The sequence below is a fragment of the Bombus pascuorum genome, chromosome 12, assembly GCF_905332965.1.
Source record: "Bombus pascuorum chromosome 12, iyBomPasc1.1, whole genome shotgun sequence".
NCBI classification, from domain to species: domain Eukaryota; kingdom Metazoa; phylum Arthropoda; class Insecta; order Hymenoptera; family Apidae; genus Bombus; species Bombus pascuorum.
The window spans coordinates 1,140,216-1,156,760 of NC_083499.1; the positions used below are offsets into that span (position 1 = coordinate 1,140,216).

The 16,545-nt window shown below is 36.7% G+C and overlaps 1 protein-coding gene across 2 annotated transcripts in view; it reads right to left on the minus strand.

Moving 5' to 3' along the window:
• LOC132912450 (pikachurin-like) overlaps positions 1-16,545 on the minus strand; it is a 248,715-nt gene that overhangs the window by 231,758 nt on the left and 412 nt on the right. Inside the window, exon 2 of one of the 2 annotated variants that reach the window (XM_060969867.1) lies at positions 15,056-15,224. In XM_060969867.1, coding sequence (XP_060825850.1) covers positions 15,056-15,170 — 115 coding nt within the window. In that variant the 5' untranslated portion in view covers positions 15,171-15,224. Of the gene's footprint in view, positions 1-15,055; positions 15,301-16,545 lie in introns of both variants that reach the window. The other variant, XM_060969866.1, reaches the window with a different exon arrangement.

The window sequence follows — 16,545 nt, forward strand, 5'->3', positions numbered from 1 at the left end:
TCGACGGTACGCATCGACGTCTTACCACTCGAGAATCGATATTACGCCCGAAAAAGGAGCTCAATGGAATAACCTACATACGAGGGCGTTGCACCCTCGTGCATCGAATACCAAACCGCAATTAAAAAAATACAACGAAACTACCACGACGAAGTCTGCTTGTATTTTGTTTCTCTATGCTTTTTTCTTCTATTCTCTATCCTATTTCTTCTATTCTTTTTCATTTAGTTCTATAAAAATGGAAACAAAAATTGTCCGTCATATTCGTTACACATCCAGCCAATTATTCAAACAGTACGCTTTTTCTGGAAGTGGAACAGTGTCACGCGCAATTAGCAAACAAATCGAACGGGGATCATTCTTGACACACGAAATCATGGCTGGAATATTAAGATGAAGCTTTTATCGATCCCGTGGGAAAAATGGCAAGCCAATATTTCGGATTTTGTAAAATTGCATTTGTCATGTGTGAAACGTAAAACTGACTTTATATTCGTTATAAAAAAAGGTGGATGAGGTTGTAGTTTAAGCCATAGTGCACTTTGCAAATCATAATCGGACATATTTAACCTAAAATCAAATCTCTATCGTTTTGACATGACAAATGCTTACACGACGAATCGTGGATATATCGCACGCTGATCTTTGTAAACCCATAAGGGTGAAAATTTTCTTCAAATCAACGCGAAAGTCCAAACTTTCGCTCCCGGTAGCCACGAAACAAGTTAGCAGCCGCGAAGAAGGCGAGAGCTAACGATTCACGATTCGATCCATCTTCCAGGCCCCGTTGGAATTCCTTTCTAACAAAATTGAATGCAACTCAAGTCAAGAATTAATACGAAGCTGGACGATTGATTAAGCGTTCCCTCGACTGACTGGCGTAACGTCGAAATTTAATTGGAAATACTGTTGATGCGGCGTGCAGTTGTCTATTTAATTACACGTCACGACACGGTGTTCGCATTAAACATCGAAGATATTGCCCTCTTTTCAAGCGGACGCGTGGCAACTATCGGCGGAATAAGGAAACGCCGGCTGTTCGCGAAATACGACGGACCATTTATTATCTGAAAACATCGCCATGTCGCTGAGTCCTGTTCGTTTATTTACTTATTTGGTCTCATTTTCTCGGGTCAGCCGGTCAGAAAGTAACTGTCACCGCGGCGAAAATGAAACGACGAGAGAAGGAAGAAAGTGAGCTGAAGCGAAAAGAAGTCCGAATAACTCTGCCCACCTTCCTTTCCATCGAAGGATGAGGTTTATTACCGTGAAAACGGAATAAAGGGGAATGTCGCAAAAAGCAGGAAACGCAACGAGGATCGTCACTTTACTCTTCCACTTGGAATAAGAAGACATCTTTAAGAAGAGTAGCGTCGCTCTGCAACATTTGTTTAGAGGAAACGTATCAGTGACGACGATTGAAACAGAATGTTGCGAGGAAGTGCACAATTATAAAGAGGAATTAAATCTTGGGAGATTGATTTCTATTTGTAAAATTAAATGAATTTGGAAAAGTTGGAACTAACATGACTACTACAATGTTTAAGAAAAATCTCTAATGATGAAAGAAATCAGGCGTTTAGAATTTTGTTCTGAATTAGAAACCTTATGCTTTAAGAGATTGAAGCGAAGCAAAATAGAACATTTAAGAAAGTTACGAATAAATAATAGTCATAAGTGATCGAAAACTTATCTATTACGTATGTTAACTTATTTATATTTAAAAAAATTAAAAATAATCTTTTTTCCAAAATGAAATATTAAAAAGATAAGAAAAACGCCTGAATGAAAGAGGATCGAATTCTTTGAAAATGTATCCAAAATAATACAAATCTATTTATACAATATATGTATATATTAAGAAATTTTTAATTGATCTTATATCCAAATTTTTAATATGCTTATGATCAATAATTTATGTATAAATAAACACACTTTAAAAGACAGATTTTATATCTCCAGAGTGGAAAAGTGTGTATTGTGCATATCCGCGAACTAACGCATCTGTTATCCAAAAAAAATTCCTTAATGGTAAACATAAAAAATATCTTTCGAAGCGGATTTCGATGGATGAAAAATTCAAGAATATTAATGGACCGACTATGTTTCGATGTATTTTTCGAAAGGTGTAGAGAAAACAGACGTGAATACCTCGTTGCACATTCCATACGGAACTCCGTCGTGCGGTATGACTGGGAGTGTTACATTTTTTACGACAGCTGTGCTTGCGATTCGTTGGTTATTTCAAAGTAAAACGATCACAGCACACGTTCACGCTGCTGCTACAGACGAGAGTGGCAAAAATAACAAACGACCCTCCTCGCGAACTTATACCACGATAGTGACCGTAGAGAAAGGAAATTACGGACATCAATTTTTTAACTAGTATTTATTTTTCATTCGTTGACTCGATGCACAAAATCAATTGTAAAAGTGGAGAGAAACTCTCTACCAGTCATTTTCGTTAACACTCGACCAACAAACTCGGCTACTCCTTTGTTCGAGCAAAACGATTTAAAACTTTCATTTGCACGCTCGTTTCGTATTTTCCTTTAAAATAACTCGCAAAATAAAACAAAAAAAAAATATATATAGTAAAACAAATGCAAAAAAGACACGAGAGTGCGGAGTGGAAGAAATAACGCCAGTGATAACATATTTTTGTCGGGGGAAAAGGAGTAGAAGAGAAAAAAGGAGAGAATGAAATATAATTGTGAAATGTCACTCTAAGTTCCTTCTATTCTCACGAATCTCGTGACCTTTCCCTTTCACAGTTGGCGCTCGACTGACCTCTCAAATGCCAACACTCGTTCGCTTCACGAGAGCGCGCACAGCATTTTTCCACTTTGCGATTAAACAGATCCTCGGACGTAATTAAATGCTAACTATGGCTCCCCGGTAGACTAGGGCCACTCTAAAACTAAATGTTTTCGCAAAATAGCGTGCTCGAGATTCCTTTCTTCTATCCTACTCATTACACCGGAGTAAAGGACAATATCTCGAGATATTTACCCAGATATTTTACTCGTATTTTATAATATATTCACACAGAAAGCTGTCTCGAGATAATTATTCGTAATCAACTTTATTTATGACTAAACGGACGTCTCATATTGGTACTTTAAGAATTATTAACTACATATTTCGCAGAACATACACTGGTATATAATATAACAAATGAATTTTGTAACTTTCTACGAATTAATCTTACATTCTGAGTATTACTTCGCATTAAAAATACCAGAGAAACCCTTTGGTTCTATTAGATAATTAATTTGCTGCTATTTCAACCCTTTTGATATGGAGAATCTTACAATTGATCGACGATACCAGCGCTCTTTTGAAACGAATGTTTATAAAATCAAGGACTTAAAAAAACGCTGTAAATTTACTTATACATGTAATAGTATTCTTCCCCTCTTCCATTTTACATGGAGAGAACAAAACAATTTGTGTGTACATTTTCAATGGCGTCAATGCAGTATTTGCAGAATATAAATAGTTAAACACAGGAAAAGGTTTTAAATCCCTTAAAATTTTAATTTTCATTTCATCAAATTAAAGTTTCACAAAAATTTCAATCTCTTTTATAAACATAGCTAAAGAAATGGAATCCGCACAGGAACTTGTTTCGCGTTCTAAATATTATAACTACAATACTTCATTTTGGATATTTTATTATGTATACATACTGTACATTTTTACATCTTTAAATTTCTCGTTACTGCGTGAACATTCGCAGTTTGCCCATGAATAAACGAATAACACGCCGCACTCGAATAAGAAGTAAACAACAGCGCAAACTGCACGCTATGAAACCAAAAATACCAGCTACAGCGTCGATTTTCTTTTTTCCTGTTTGGGTGCGAAAACCTGTGTCCCGTTTCCATTTAATATTGCAGACAACGAGCAACGACATGGATCGCTTCCGGGCAAGGCAAAGGACGGTTCGACGGTGCGCGATCAATTTTGCGACGATCGAGCCGGTGGTGAACGATGCCTGTTGTCGTCGAACTAATCCGCGAGGCGTTTACCCTCGGAACCTGAATAATTCGTGGTTCAAAAATATCGTTGGAAACCACAGCCGAACGATTACGAGCCTCGATAAAAAGCACGACTTCGTCGAGCACGATAATACAGCTGGGTTGAACGCGGCCATCGCGTAATAGCTGTGAAATTATTCAAATTCTCGGTCTCTGCTGAAGCTGAAATTCGTCACCCGTTATACCTATGCGAGGACCAGCCGTTTTAATCCTTGATAAATACCTTCAATGAAAGTGTGTTTCATTGGATGGTTAATCCCGATACGTGTACCGCGTTCCGTCACGATTTGCAGAACGATTTCGGGAACGTCTGAACGATTAAGAGCTAATTCCAACAAATCCCGCGCAATCAACCAAATGGAGATATTATAGCTTAAAGTGTATTTTGTTTTTGGATATATTCGGGATATGACTAACGATGTAATGTTTTCTTTAACGGTATTCACTGGGATGGTATTTGAAATTTATTGCGCTTCGGAAATTTATTACTATACTATGGATGTTTATACATTAATGGGAATTTAAAGATGCAAAGATGCAAAAATTTATATGCAAAAGTATATGAAATATTCAGAGCGTGGTATTCGTTATGATATACATATGTACGTATAATGGACGAGGTGAAACTCTATATAGAAGAATCTACTTCTTCGTGTCAAACACTAGATAGATACTAACGTGATTTAAATTGTGGTTTGAGAGGATTAGACAGTTTGAGTATCGAACACACGTAGAATATACGAGGACGAAACGTAAATATAACAAAATTTGATAGTAATAGTAACATACGATGTACGTTTATAAGTTTGAGGTCTAATAGATGTAAATAGTAGTACTTTATGTAATGATTAAATTAGAATAAAGACTAACTCTAATATCTGCATCTAAGTCTGCTTAATATTACCTATTTATTTATGATTTATAATTTCAGTGGTTGAATGAAAGACGGAATTTATACAATTATATATAACTATCGAAACAGCCGATATTCTGCGAATACCATACACAAAAGTTATAACATAGTCAAATCGTCTGGTGAAATAACGAAATCATCGCTTTCGCTCGATAAAGTAAATGCTGGCTTCTAGTCATTGACGAAAATAGATAACGGTATTGATCACAGACATCTAGATTATACGTGAATCAGCCAATCAAAAGGTATATATGCTATCTGTGCGTACACTGTATACAGTTTGCGAAACGTCAATGTATTGTATATGAGCAACGCAAACTGTGTATACCGTTGCCTTAAGTTTGACCTACGTACCTATTTGACTCTATGCAGTCAGTAGCAATGCACGGTAATGTTGAAGTTGACCTATGCTCACGCATCGAATTGTCCACGTGACTATAGCATGAGCAAACGTTACCGTACACCTGTGAATACCGTCCAAGTATCATGTTCTACTTTAACGCGGTGCAAACTGTTGTTTGGTACAATAGACAGTTCTTAGTAAGATTAATAGGTATTTCTATGATACGATCCATAGGTGCCACAATGTATCCTCGCTGCGGAGCCATTAATCAACGTTGAGTCGTAAATAGACCCAAACGAACCGAGATGATGTGTTAAATAATTGAATAGAGGCATTAATCTCGTATGCTGTTCTATCCTCCGAACCGGTAGTGGTTTATAGTAAATAATTGAAATAGATTAACCCTTGCTGTCCTGCACAAATATTTTCCTCCGAGGCAAACATTTCCTGCTACCTGTCTTGTAAACCTCTTTATGTACTTGGACTTGACGTTCGACGTTTGAGATATATCTACGATTATGCTGATTACTTTAAGGTTATTCAGGTACTAGATCGCTCGAGGATCTCAGTACTTGCTCGAATATTTAAACCTGGAACTTTTAGTTTATTTGTTGCAATATCGATTATTCTACTTGATGTTCGTGTATTCTTATGGTTAAATATTTACATAAATAGTGATATACCAGAGCACTTGAATGTTCAAACACTTATTTTTATTTTCGAGTAAACGTTACAATCACTACTAGTGCGAATAAAGATGATGGAATTGTTACTATGACTTGATGGCTGATCTCAAATCTCAGAAATAGGAATAGCATCACGTCCATGCCGTAATCAATTATTCTTAACGGCCTTCCCATGGGGTACCTACATACATAAATATCGTAAGTGATGAACTACTTTTATATTTGAAATTCAGATCGGATCGAAGAAACGCAATATTCACCGGCGAAGAACTAGGAACATAATGATTTGTAGTTTCAGACTACATTCCCAGCAAGCATGTTAAGGTCAAATGAGTTCTCGGCTATAAGCTTGTGATGCGCCTCGCAACGAACGCGAAACAGTGCCATCGGCGGAACGCAATTTAAATTCTCTTAGAACAGCCTATTCCATTATTCACTCGTCCCGTTCATAACCTGAAACGTGCATAAAGAACCGATGCAGCCGCAAACATGAACATTACCAAACATAGCTTTCGTAAGAGAAATAACGACCATCTCTCTTCGTTCTTTCTAAATCCAGTTCCTTTATTTGGTCATCAGTCGTGATGATGCGAGTGCAGTGGGGAATTTGAAGATGCAAAAATTTCGACTCTTTTTTCGGCAAACTTGCTTTCCATCACATTTCTATAACGAATTTTATTGCACGTCAAACGAAACGAAGAATAGACAACAATAAGTACAATTACAAAGCTGACACGTAACATCATCGGGAGGAATCAATTCAATTTTTCTCAAGGCAGATTTTCTCGGTAACACGATTAGTAAATATCGCGCGTCATATTTCACTTCTCTTTACATTTTTATCGTTTTTAAATATTCGTACACTTCCATCGAAAAATATGGAAAATATGGATAATATAGACAGATATTCGATAGAATCGGGGCAAGTAGAATTGACGGCGATATTCGCGATTCTACACGATTAACTCGTGCCATCATTTACAACTACACTTGCTAAAATAAAATCGGAAAATATACAACTGCGAATCGTAAAAATTACAATGGACAACCGACCTTTTACTGAAGCCTGATTGATGGAGATTAAAAATGGATTATACGCGTGTTCACTTTCTATTTTATACGTCGAAGCGCAATGTCTCATTTGTAACATTTTATAATAATGCCTAAATGTATGCAATCTCACAGATCGAATATCAAGAAGATATTATATATCGAATAATTTATTCCGAATAGATCTTTCATAGTCCAAAGCCAGAAGTTAGAAGTCTAAACACCATATTCCAGGTTTCAATCACCAACATCCAGCTACTAACAATATCTGTGTAGCGGCACTAGGTTCGCGGGAAGAATGTTTACGAAAAACCGACGAAACATAAACAAAGCCGCGATAAAGCGTACAGTAGCGGACAAAAGTTTAAGACGAAATGGAAGAAATAAATAATTGATTTACTTTCCATAAAAAATATAAATACGGTGTTCTACTTTTGGTATTAACTAATTGTACATTTGTTTGTACACTTAGAAAAAAAATTTTATTTTGATATTTTGCTCAATAGCTAAGTTATAAAAAAGGAACGAAATCTGTATAATATTTCGTCGGTCAAAAGTTTAAGACTATACAAAAAATATTAATTTTTGGTTAAAAAATATACACAATTTTTGTTTAAATTCAATATTTTGTTCAATATCCGTTATTTCTTATCCCTTCGGTACATCTTCTTGGCATAGAATCTATTAATTTTTTATATTAATCTACCGTAATATTATTCCAGGCTGTTTCAATCGTAGAGTAAAGTTCATTTAAATTTTTCGGTTTATAACCTTGTACTGTCTTTTTTATGATGCTTCACAAATTCTCGATTGGGTTAATGTCTGGTGATTGCGACGGCCACGGCAGCACGGTGATATTTTCTTCTTGAAAAAACTGTTTCACAACCCGAGCCGTGTGCTTCGGATCATTATCATTTTGAAAAATAAAATCATCACTCATATTGTTGCGTGCAAAAGGTAACATTGTGTTCTTGAGTATGTCCTTGTATTGAAAACGGTCCATAATTCCATTGATACGACATATCGGACCAGGGCCGCTTCGAGAAAAACACGCCCACACCATAACGTTGCCACCACCATGTTTAAGAGTTTTTAAAACGCACTGTGTTTTCAAACTTTCGCCAATTCGACGTCTAACGTACCGTATCCCGTCAGAACAGACGCGATTGAATTTCGATTCGTCAGAAAACAATACCTTTTGCCAATCTTCACTTGTCCAATGCTTATGAGCTTTAGCAAATGCAAGTCGTCTTTTTCGATTCCTAGAACTCAGCAGTGGTTTCTTTTGGGGTTTTCGTCCTCTTAAGTTAAAGTCTTCTAATCTTCTCCTAACAGTTCTAGCACTAATTTGTGTATCGTTTTCATAGTTTATCTCCGCAGCAATATTATTTGCACTACGAAAACGATCCTTTTCGCTCAATCGATGAATCCGGCGATCCATTTTCGGTGTTGTTTTCCGTGGTCTTCCGTTTTTCGGTTGATCGCAATACATGCCTGTCTTTAAACATTTATACCAAGCTTGTTTACAAGCTGTTTCTGACCTGTTCACTATATTTGCTATTTCGGTGAAGGTTTTACTTTGCTTTCGCAGCCTTACGATTTGTTCCCTTTCGTTTTCAAGTAAATTCTTTGATTTACCCATAGTCTGTTCCTACCTAAATGAATTTTAAGCAATAAAAGGTACACTAAACAATGATTTTGACATTCCAGAATCAAAATGTTCAAAAACTGTACTCGTACTCACGTTTTACACAGATCGTCTTAAACTAATGTCCACTGTTTCCAAGTGCTAGGCGGTAACTAACTGTTGTAACTCCTACATTGTTTGTATTTAACAACTGACTGTCTGAGGTTACGAAGGTCAAACATACAGCTACGTTATTCCAAAGAGACAAACCGAATAGAAGAACAATATGCGTATAAGATGTTTGTAATCCGGTTTACAAATCATCGTCTTAAACTTTTGTCCGCTACTGTAAATGCTGACAGGCCTAATGGGCCATCGATATCCATTTAGTCCTTCCGTCAAATACTCGGAAGAAAGCATATGTGACCACGATCGTGTCACGTAGAATCACAAGTCACAACTCAGATTATAAAAAAACAAGAAGGTTGAGCCGAAACATAACTATTAACTTTCTTTTTTATTGCACTTCATTATGCACTTAATAATCACAATTGAGTATACACTGAGTTGGCACGTATAAATTACACTTTACTCTAATAGCTTTATATAAATTAAGTAGGCAACTGATCTAAGGGTAGAAACGCGATAAAAAGATGTTGACTGTTCGAAAGTTGGAAAATCAGTGAAGTTTAGTGACGATATTGTGGCAGAGGAAAGCTAGTGATAGGTGGATCTAAGGACACGAAAAGAGCTGATTTGTTAAAGACAAGTTTTCATTAGGAGAATGAGGGAAATAGACTTCGCTGTCAATTGGCTGATTTTTTAGGTTGGTGGGTGAGGAAGGTTGTTAACGGAAGATACCGAACGTGAGAAAACTAACTTTCCCGTATCTTCCCGTAGTAGGCAAAAATATAAAGGATACTTGAAATAAAAGATGCTTGTTTTTGGTCTGAAGGACCTTAACTATGAAAATGCCAAGATTTTTAGTGGGTCCTTAAGAATATTGAGGGTACGCGGCAAGGATGTGTAGACATCTGGTTGTCACCTTGTCCTCGACGTGCGGCCTGGTCTCTGATGTGGTTGACGTTACAATCGAGGACGCTTAACAAAGATTTGCGTAGTGGGATATCGAAAGATGACAAAAGGGAAGAAAGCAGATTAAGAGATGAATTGTCAGCAACAGTTGTTAGTAAGCAGTCGTCAGCATAAATCCCGAGTCGAGATTTGTGAAGCAGCAGCTAATCGAATTAATAAACGAATTGTTAAATAAAACGCCAAGTATTTCTTTGGCACCCTATACATCCTATACCTCATCTGCAATTCAAAGATCATGTCCGGAAAAGCTAATTGTCAATTAATGATAAATTTTTGCATACACCTGATCTGCTCCACAACTTTCCTTTCCTACTCCAGGTCTATAAATTCCACGCCTAGACAAATTCAAACTCGCTGCTACAATTTTCATAAAATCATCCGTAGAAGAATTAATTTTTGATCAATGTATGTTAAATTCTTCCTTGATCTATCTTTCCATGTTACAAATCTAAACGAACTCCACATCTAAACAAATCCAAACATGGTACTTCAGTTTCAACAACCATCAGTCTCAGTCCAATTACCCGCTTCCGTCAAGATCCACCACGAAGAAGAGAACCAGCAGGTTTCCCTGCGCGTACATCCACCGAAATCGAACCTTACGGTATAAAATTTCCTGTAACCCAGCTCGCTCCACCTACGCCAGTACATTTTTATCGCGCATCTTCGATCCGGCCTCATAAGAGATTTTATCGGCAACGGCGATGGAACTCTTCTCGAGTGCATTTGCGAGCCGATGATTGCTTCTCGCTGCTATCATGTTCGACGAGAGAAACTGGCCCGCTCCCCGTTCTGACTCCCTCGTTGTCAAAGCTGGATGGAGGAGGAGGTAGAAAATAAGTAGAAAGGTAAAAAGAGTCGAGAGTACGAGGGGAATAAGATGGACGGCGTTGTCCTTTTGCTTCCCGCTGCGAGAAGGAAAACGAGAAAAGCAAGCAAAGTAAGGGAGCACGATAAAGAAACCCGAACAAACAAGAAGGCGGAACGAGCTGGAATTCGTTCGTTTCAAGGAAGGCACGTCTCGGCTTTCGTACTTGAAAATACATAATTCACCTTTGTTTACAGCTGGGACGAAATCGATCGATCGCTAATCCATTTTCTTCTTTCCCTGCCTATTGTTCCGCTCGACCAGAGAATTACGTCGCTCGAATGCACCAACTGTGTAAATTAACGCGCCCTTTCTCCTGTTGTTTTCGGCCGCCGATTTTGTTTCCCTAGGTTCAAATTCACCCGGGCAATGCCGCTTTCTCTAATCGTTAAAGTTACATCGACTACTCACCGATAACTCTTTTGTTCGCGTTTTGCGACCCCCTGCCGAAATGAACAACCTTTCCGCCCTTTTAAACGAACTCAGTCGTAACTGGCTCGTTTCAGACAATGGAATAAAATAATCGTGCTGGAAACAATTTTTCCTTTCGAGCTTCATGCTGTTAATGAATTTCTCGAGATTTCTTAACAGAATTAAAATGAAATATCATTTTGGATATCGTTTAGAGAATGGTCAAAAAAGGTTGGACCCACGACGAAGAAGATTCATGAGAAATTAGATACTTTAATCAATAAATTGTTCTTTAAAAGAAAAAAAATCAATTGTCTTAATTCTTTTAAGTCGTCGATAAAATTGTTATACTTATTTTTTATTATCTCATACCTGTATGTGACGATTTTGTTGTTATAGAGTCTTTCATTTTTCTGCGTTTATGCAGCCTGATTCTCGGTATTGAACAAGTTCCATATGGATCTAAAGAAGCTATCAATCTAAAGCTATCAATCTAAAAAATACGTTTATTTACGTTAACGATTTACGTTACCAATTGATTTCTTCAACAATACTGCACCATCTTGTTATAACTTATATTTCAACGACTACGTACACTTCTTCAATTTGTTGCGATTGGTGAAAATTCCTAGGTAAATATACAAAATTGCAAATATAAACGAAATCTGATGACAGAACTTGTCGACACACTTCGACATTTAGAACCTGAACTAACTTCGAAAGGTACAATCTATTTCAAGATAAGTGCAAACGTTACTGACACGATTTCTACTCCAAAAATTACCTCACACATGTTCGCCTAAATTACCCCAATGAACAAACTGGAATTCCAATAACGTAATTTGCCTTATCGTTATCTTTAGGAACAATTCCTCTGCGACATACATAAAAGTCCTAATTCCATTGAAATTCACGTTCGCCAATGAAGTCCTGCAACGACAAATGGACTTTATATTCGTCGGTGAATTCAAAGATTCGCCAGAATTACACGAATGACGCGCGAACTGTAACATGGGAATATTTCTAAGTTCGGACCTGGCCGTTATATAACCAACTTAGTGCGCATCGGTGATGTCTAAAGGGCAGTAACTGACCGTGATATTAATTGCTTTCTGGCTATTAGCAAATGGGCCCGCGGAGATCTCGCAAAGGGAGCGGCTTCCCTGCGCGAGTTTGCCATTAACATTAACGCAATCTGTCGTGTTATACGTGGCACGCTAGCATTGCAACGCGTACCAGTGCTAAAATCCCGCGCAACCAAAATCGAAAATGCAAGGAGCATTGTTACCCACGAAAGGACAACCGTGTATACGACTATGGCTAACTGAAAGTTCAACCAAACTCGAGATACGCTCTTAGGTAGCTAATCTTGTTCCCTGCTGACCTCTTCGGGCTTAATTCGTTCGAGAAGTTGAGATCGTAACGCTTGCGACGTGGATATTGGATAAGGTTATTTTTGAGAAAACGCTGACTATTAGATTTTAATCAAGGACCAAAAATAATAGGTATGTATTAAATATTTACGAGAAGTTACACGAACTATAATATGAATCATAAACGAGAAATTATGGATAATGAAGAGGATTGTTATAACTGTTGTATGAACTACAGTCATGCGGACTACTTGCGTAGTTTACTATACTTGCAGAGTTTGACCAAAAAGTTCAGTAACATGATACATAAAACGTGGTAGGGGTAAGCAATAGGATATGATATATTGTATTGCATTTTATGTATTCCACTATATGTAATATTATATTATTATTACATATATGTATATAATTATATAATATGTATAATTAAATATATAATTATATTTAATTATTTAGTATCATATTTGTATACTTATATATAATATATAATTAAATATATATTCCGTTATATATAATATTATATTATTATTATATATATGTATATAATTATATAATATATATAATTAAATAATATTATATATAATGGAATACATACAATGAACTGTAATGGATTAATAACGATAGAAGCATTAGATTACATATGATAAAATATCAAATGCTGCTCGCATTACAAAAATTTAAATCTTTCCTTTCTAATCACATCCATCTTGATAAAAATGACCACTGCTAGAACAGAATCAAAGTCATATCATAGAATGATATAAATCATAGAATCAAACATATATAGCTAGAAAAATATGGCTTCATTTTGACGAAAAATACCCTGTGTAAAAGTTATAATATTTTTGTTTGGATCGAATTTCGATACGTAGGATTCCGTCGAATATCGTGGAAATGTTGAAAAATCGAAAACATAGATGTTACTTTTTCCTTTCAAGCGTTGCATATTTTTCCATTTCATAACAAATGTGTATTAATGAACATCGTCGGATATATCGATCGCTGGATTGATATCACATCGATAGACAACACCGTTCGAAGAAAGTATGCTGTATACCGGAGGAATGAATCCGTATGAAAATGGTCGACAGATTCGAATCGTATGTTGGGCAAACACTTTTCTCATACAAACTATTTGCATTAACTACAATATTTGCGGAGTTGGCATTTGCGTATTCAGAATAGTTTCGAAAATTTGTTAATGCATTCGAGTCGACTTTGTCAATACGGATTCATTTGCTATACGACAAAACCCCGTGCGCAAATATACGAACGTTAATTAAGTTTCGACTCCGACGTGCATACGCGCGGATATATGCGTTATAAAAATGCTACCGAATGGAAAGCCACGTTGACAAATGGATCCGTAATGGCGTGATTCGCTGTTGGCTAAATTCTGAAAAGCATCGCGCTCAAATTTTCATCGCATCGATAAAAACACTCGATGAAATGTTAATGAATATCCGAGTGTAACACAAATGTATTTAATGTATCGAAACGTTTACCAGTAATATTTACTGTCATAATTACTAGCCTGTAAGCTCACTGCACATAACTGAACATATGTATTACGCATTTGCATAAAGACAATTTTCATTAATTGAAAAGTTCGTATCAAAGACAACCCTTGTCAATTTTTGTATTTTACCAAGACAACAGAATACTCTTTGATTGTTACTGGATACACAACAACACGTTATTTAAACGAAGCATTTATCATATTACATATTTGTAATTATATAGCAACAGAGTAAGTCACAATGTTGTGTATTCCATAACTGAAACTGTTTGTCGGACAAAAACTTTTTTATTGAATTAATAAAAAATGATACCTGCACTTGAACTCAGTATTCCTCACAAAATAAAAAATCAAACATATAATAAAGTATTTAATATCAACATTCTTTTCTTCTTCATTGCTGTTATTAAATTGAATCATTTGGATATATGAGTCACTGTTTGAGAAAGCAGTACTCGTGATGCTATTGTACAACTGTCTCTCAACAGATTCACTGAACAATAAGATTCTCGTATTACGAGACTCACCTCTAGCTACGAAGATAACTCATTATTTTAAAATTCGAAAAGCTTAACAAATAATCTAATAATCTCACTTCAACCGAATGTCCTTTACTAAATAAAAACATATGATAGAACCCTTAATGTCAACATCCTTTTTTGTCCCTGTTACTATTAGATTGAACAACCTCCATATGTGAATCGTTGTTTACAAAAGAAACACGTAAACGCTTTCGTCAAAAATGTCTCGCTTTCATAGAACTAGTCAATTTTCACTGAATAGGTAATAAGTTTCATATTTTACAAGTCACGTCTCTGATTACTAGAACATACTACTACTTTAAAATTCGAAAACTTTAACTGGAGTCATTTTCTTTACGAGCTTTTCAATTTTTATTTTCTACTTCAATTAATGCACCTCATTCTATTTTATGGCTGCTAACTTAACGTGATCAAGTATCGACGACGACGACGACAACGACGGCCGTTAGATATAAATCGACAAAGAAACAAGAACACGAATCGTAAGAATATACAATGAACACGTTCGAACTAAATCGGTCGATGTATGGAAGATGTCTATACTGTCATCGAACCATCGATAAATGCAATCGATAAAACGCTTACCTTGAAAGGCAGCCTCAAAGGTGGTCTTCTCCTCGATGGGGTTCTGGGCGAGCACCAAGACGATCGCCAGATGAGCAAGGATCACGAAAAATCGGCAAACACAAAGTTCAGCCATCGTCCTGCGATGTACATGCACGCGCTCGCCCCGATAATGTTCACTTTCGCATTTCTAGGAAATCAACCAACCAACTTCTTGATCGACTATCGATTATCGCGCGAGTTTCACCGTCGCGTAGAAACGCACACTAAAAATCCACGTTGGATCCGAATCGGTCACTTCCCCCGATTTTAACAACCGATTCTACAATACAAATAAGAAAAAAACGCGTATCAAAAGCACTGCATATGCAAAAACACCAAATAACGCAGATAACACTCCTTTCGTTTTTGTACTTTTACCGTATTTTCTTTTCTCTTTCTCTCTCGTGTGGACAGTACGAAGACACTCGGTCAAGTGTCTCGAAACACGGACGTTATACGACCGAAATTCTCTGAAGGTACTACGAGGTCGTGTCAAGAAGACGTATACACCGTATCGGGTATACTGCAACGATAACACGGCCACCGGCGCAAAAAGTGGACAATTGTCCGCCTTCCACTTTCAGCGTCTGTGTAAAGCGTATACACATCGAAGCACGCCGGGCCAGCTACTATCGCGAATACACGACTATATACGCGGTACACGGTCGCATACTTTTAAGCTCGTGTCGTCCTTTCATGTACCATCTCTGTCCTCTATCGGATGAGGGGCTCTTTTCACCTCGCTTTTTAGTTTAACATTCGACTGCGCGCATAATGAGATCTCTTACCGATATTTGCCGTACTTGTTACCCGTCAGCAAATGATCGGACTCTATTCTGCCGGTGATATTCGATGCAAATTCACTTGGTTACGTATGCATATCGATATCGATATCGATATGCATATATTATAACGAGACAGTTCAAAGAAAGATACATTTTTGTCCAAAAAAAAAGAGAGAAAATATAAAAGTCTAAAAATAAAATTTGATGAATTGGAATTTGGCTTCGAATCGAAATTATTAAAGAAGATTTAATTTTTATATTATTGAACGTACTTGAAGCTTGTAACATATAATTGGAAGCTGTTATAAAAAATTTGGAATTAAAGAGAGAATAATAATAAAGCTCATTTAAACAACCAATTGTTGTTTACTTACGTCGATCACTATAAATTTTACGATAACGTGTTTGTAAAAAGCGGGTAGGAAAGACCTCGAAATCGAAAGGCGAACCCGGCGGCGGGTCGCAAGCGTTCGCGGCTACCCTCGAAAGCAAACTGAGAACTATGTATCTGAATTCAATACGGTTCTCCTTGACACTACCGAATGACTTAAGCTCAAACGTCAACTATCAACTGTGGTGAGCCTCGGTTAAACTCTCTCTACCTTCCTTAATCTTCATAAAGTTCAACGACCACAATCGAATCGCTTGAAACCATAGTTATGTCACACGAATCGAAACTATGCA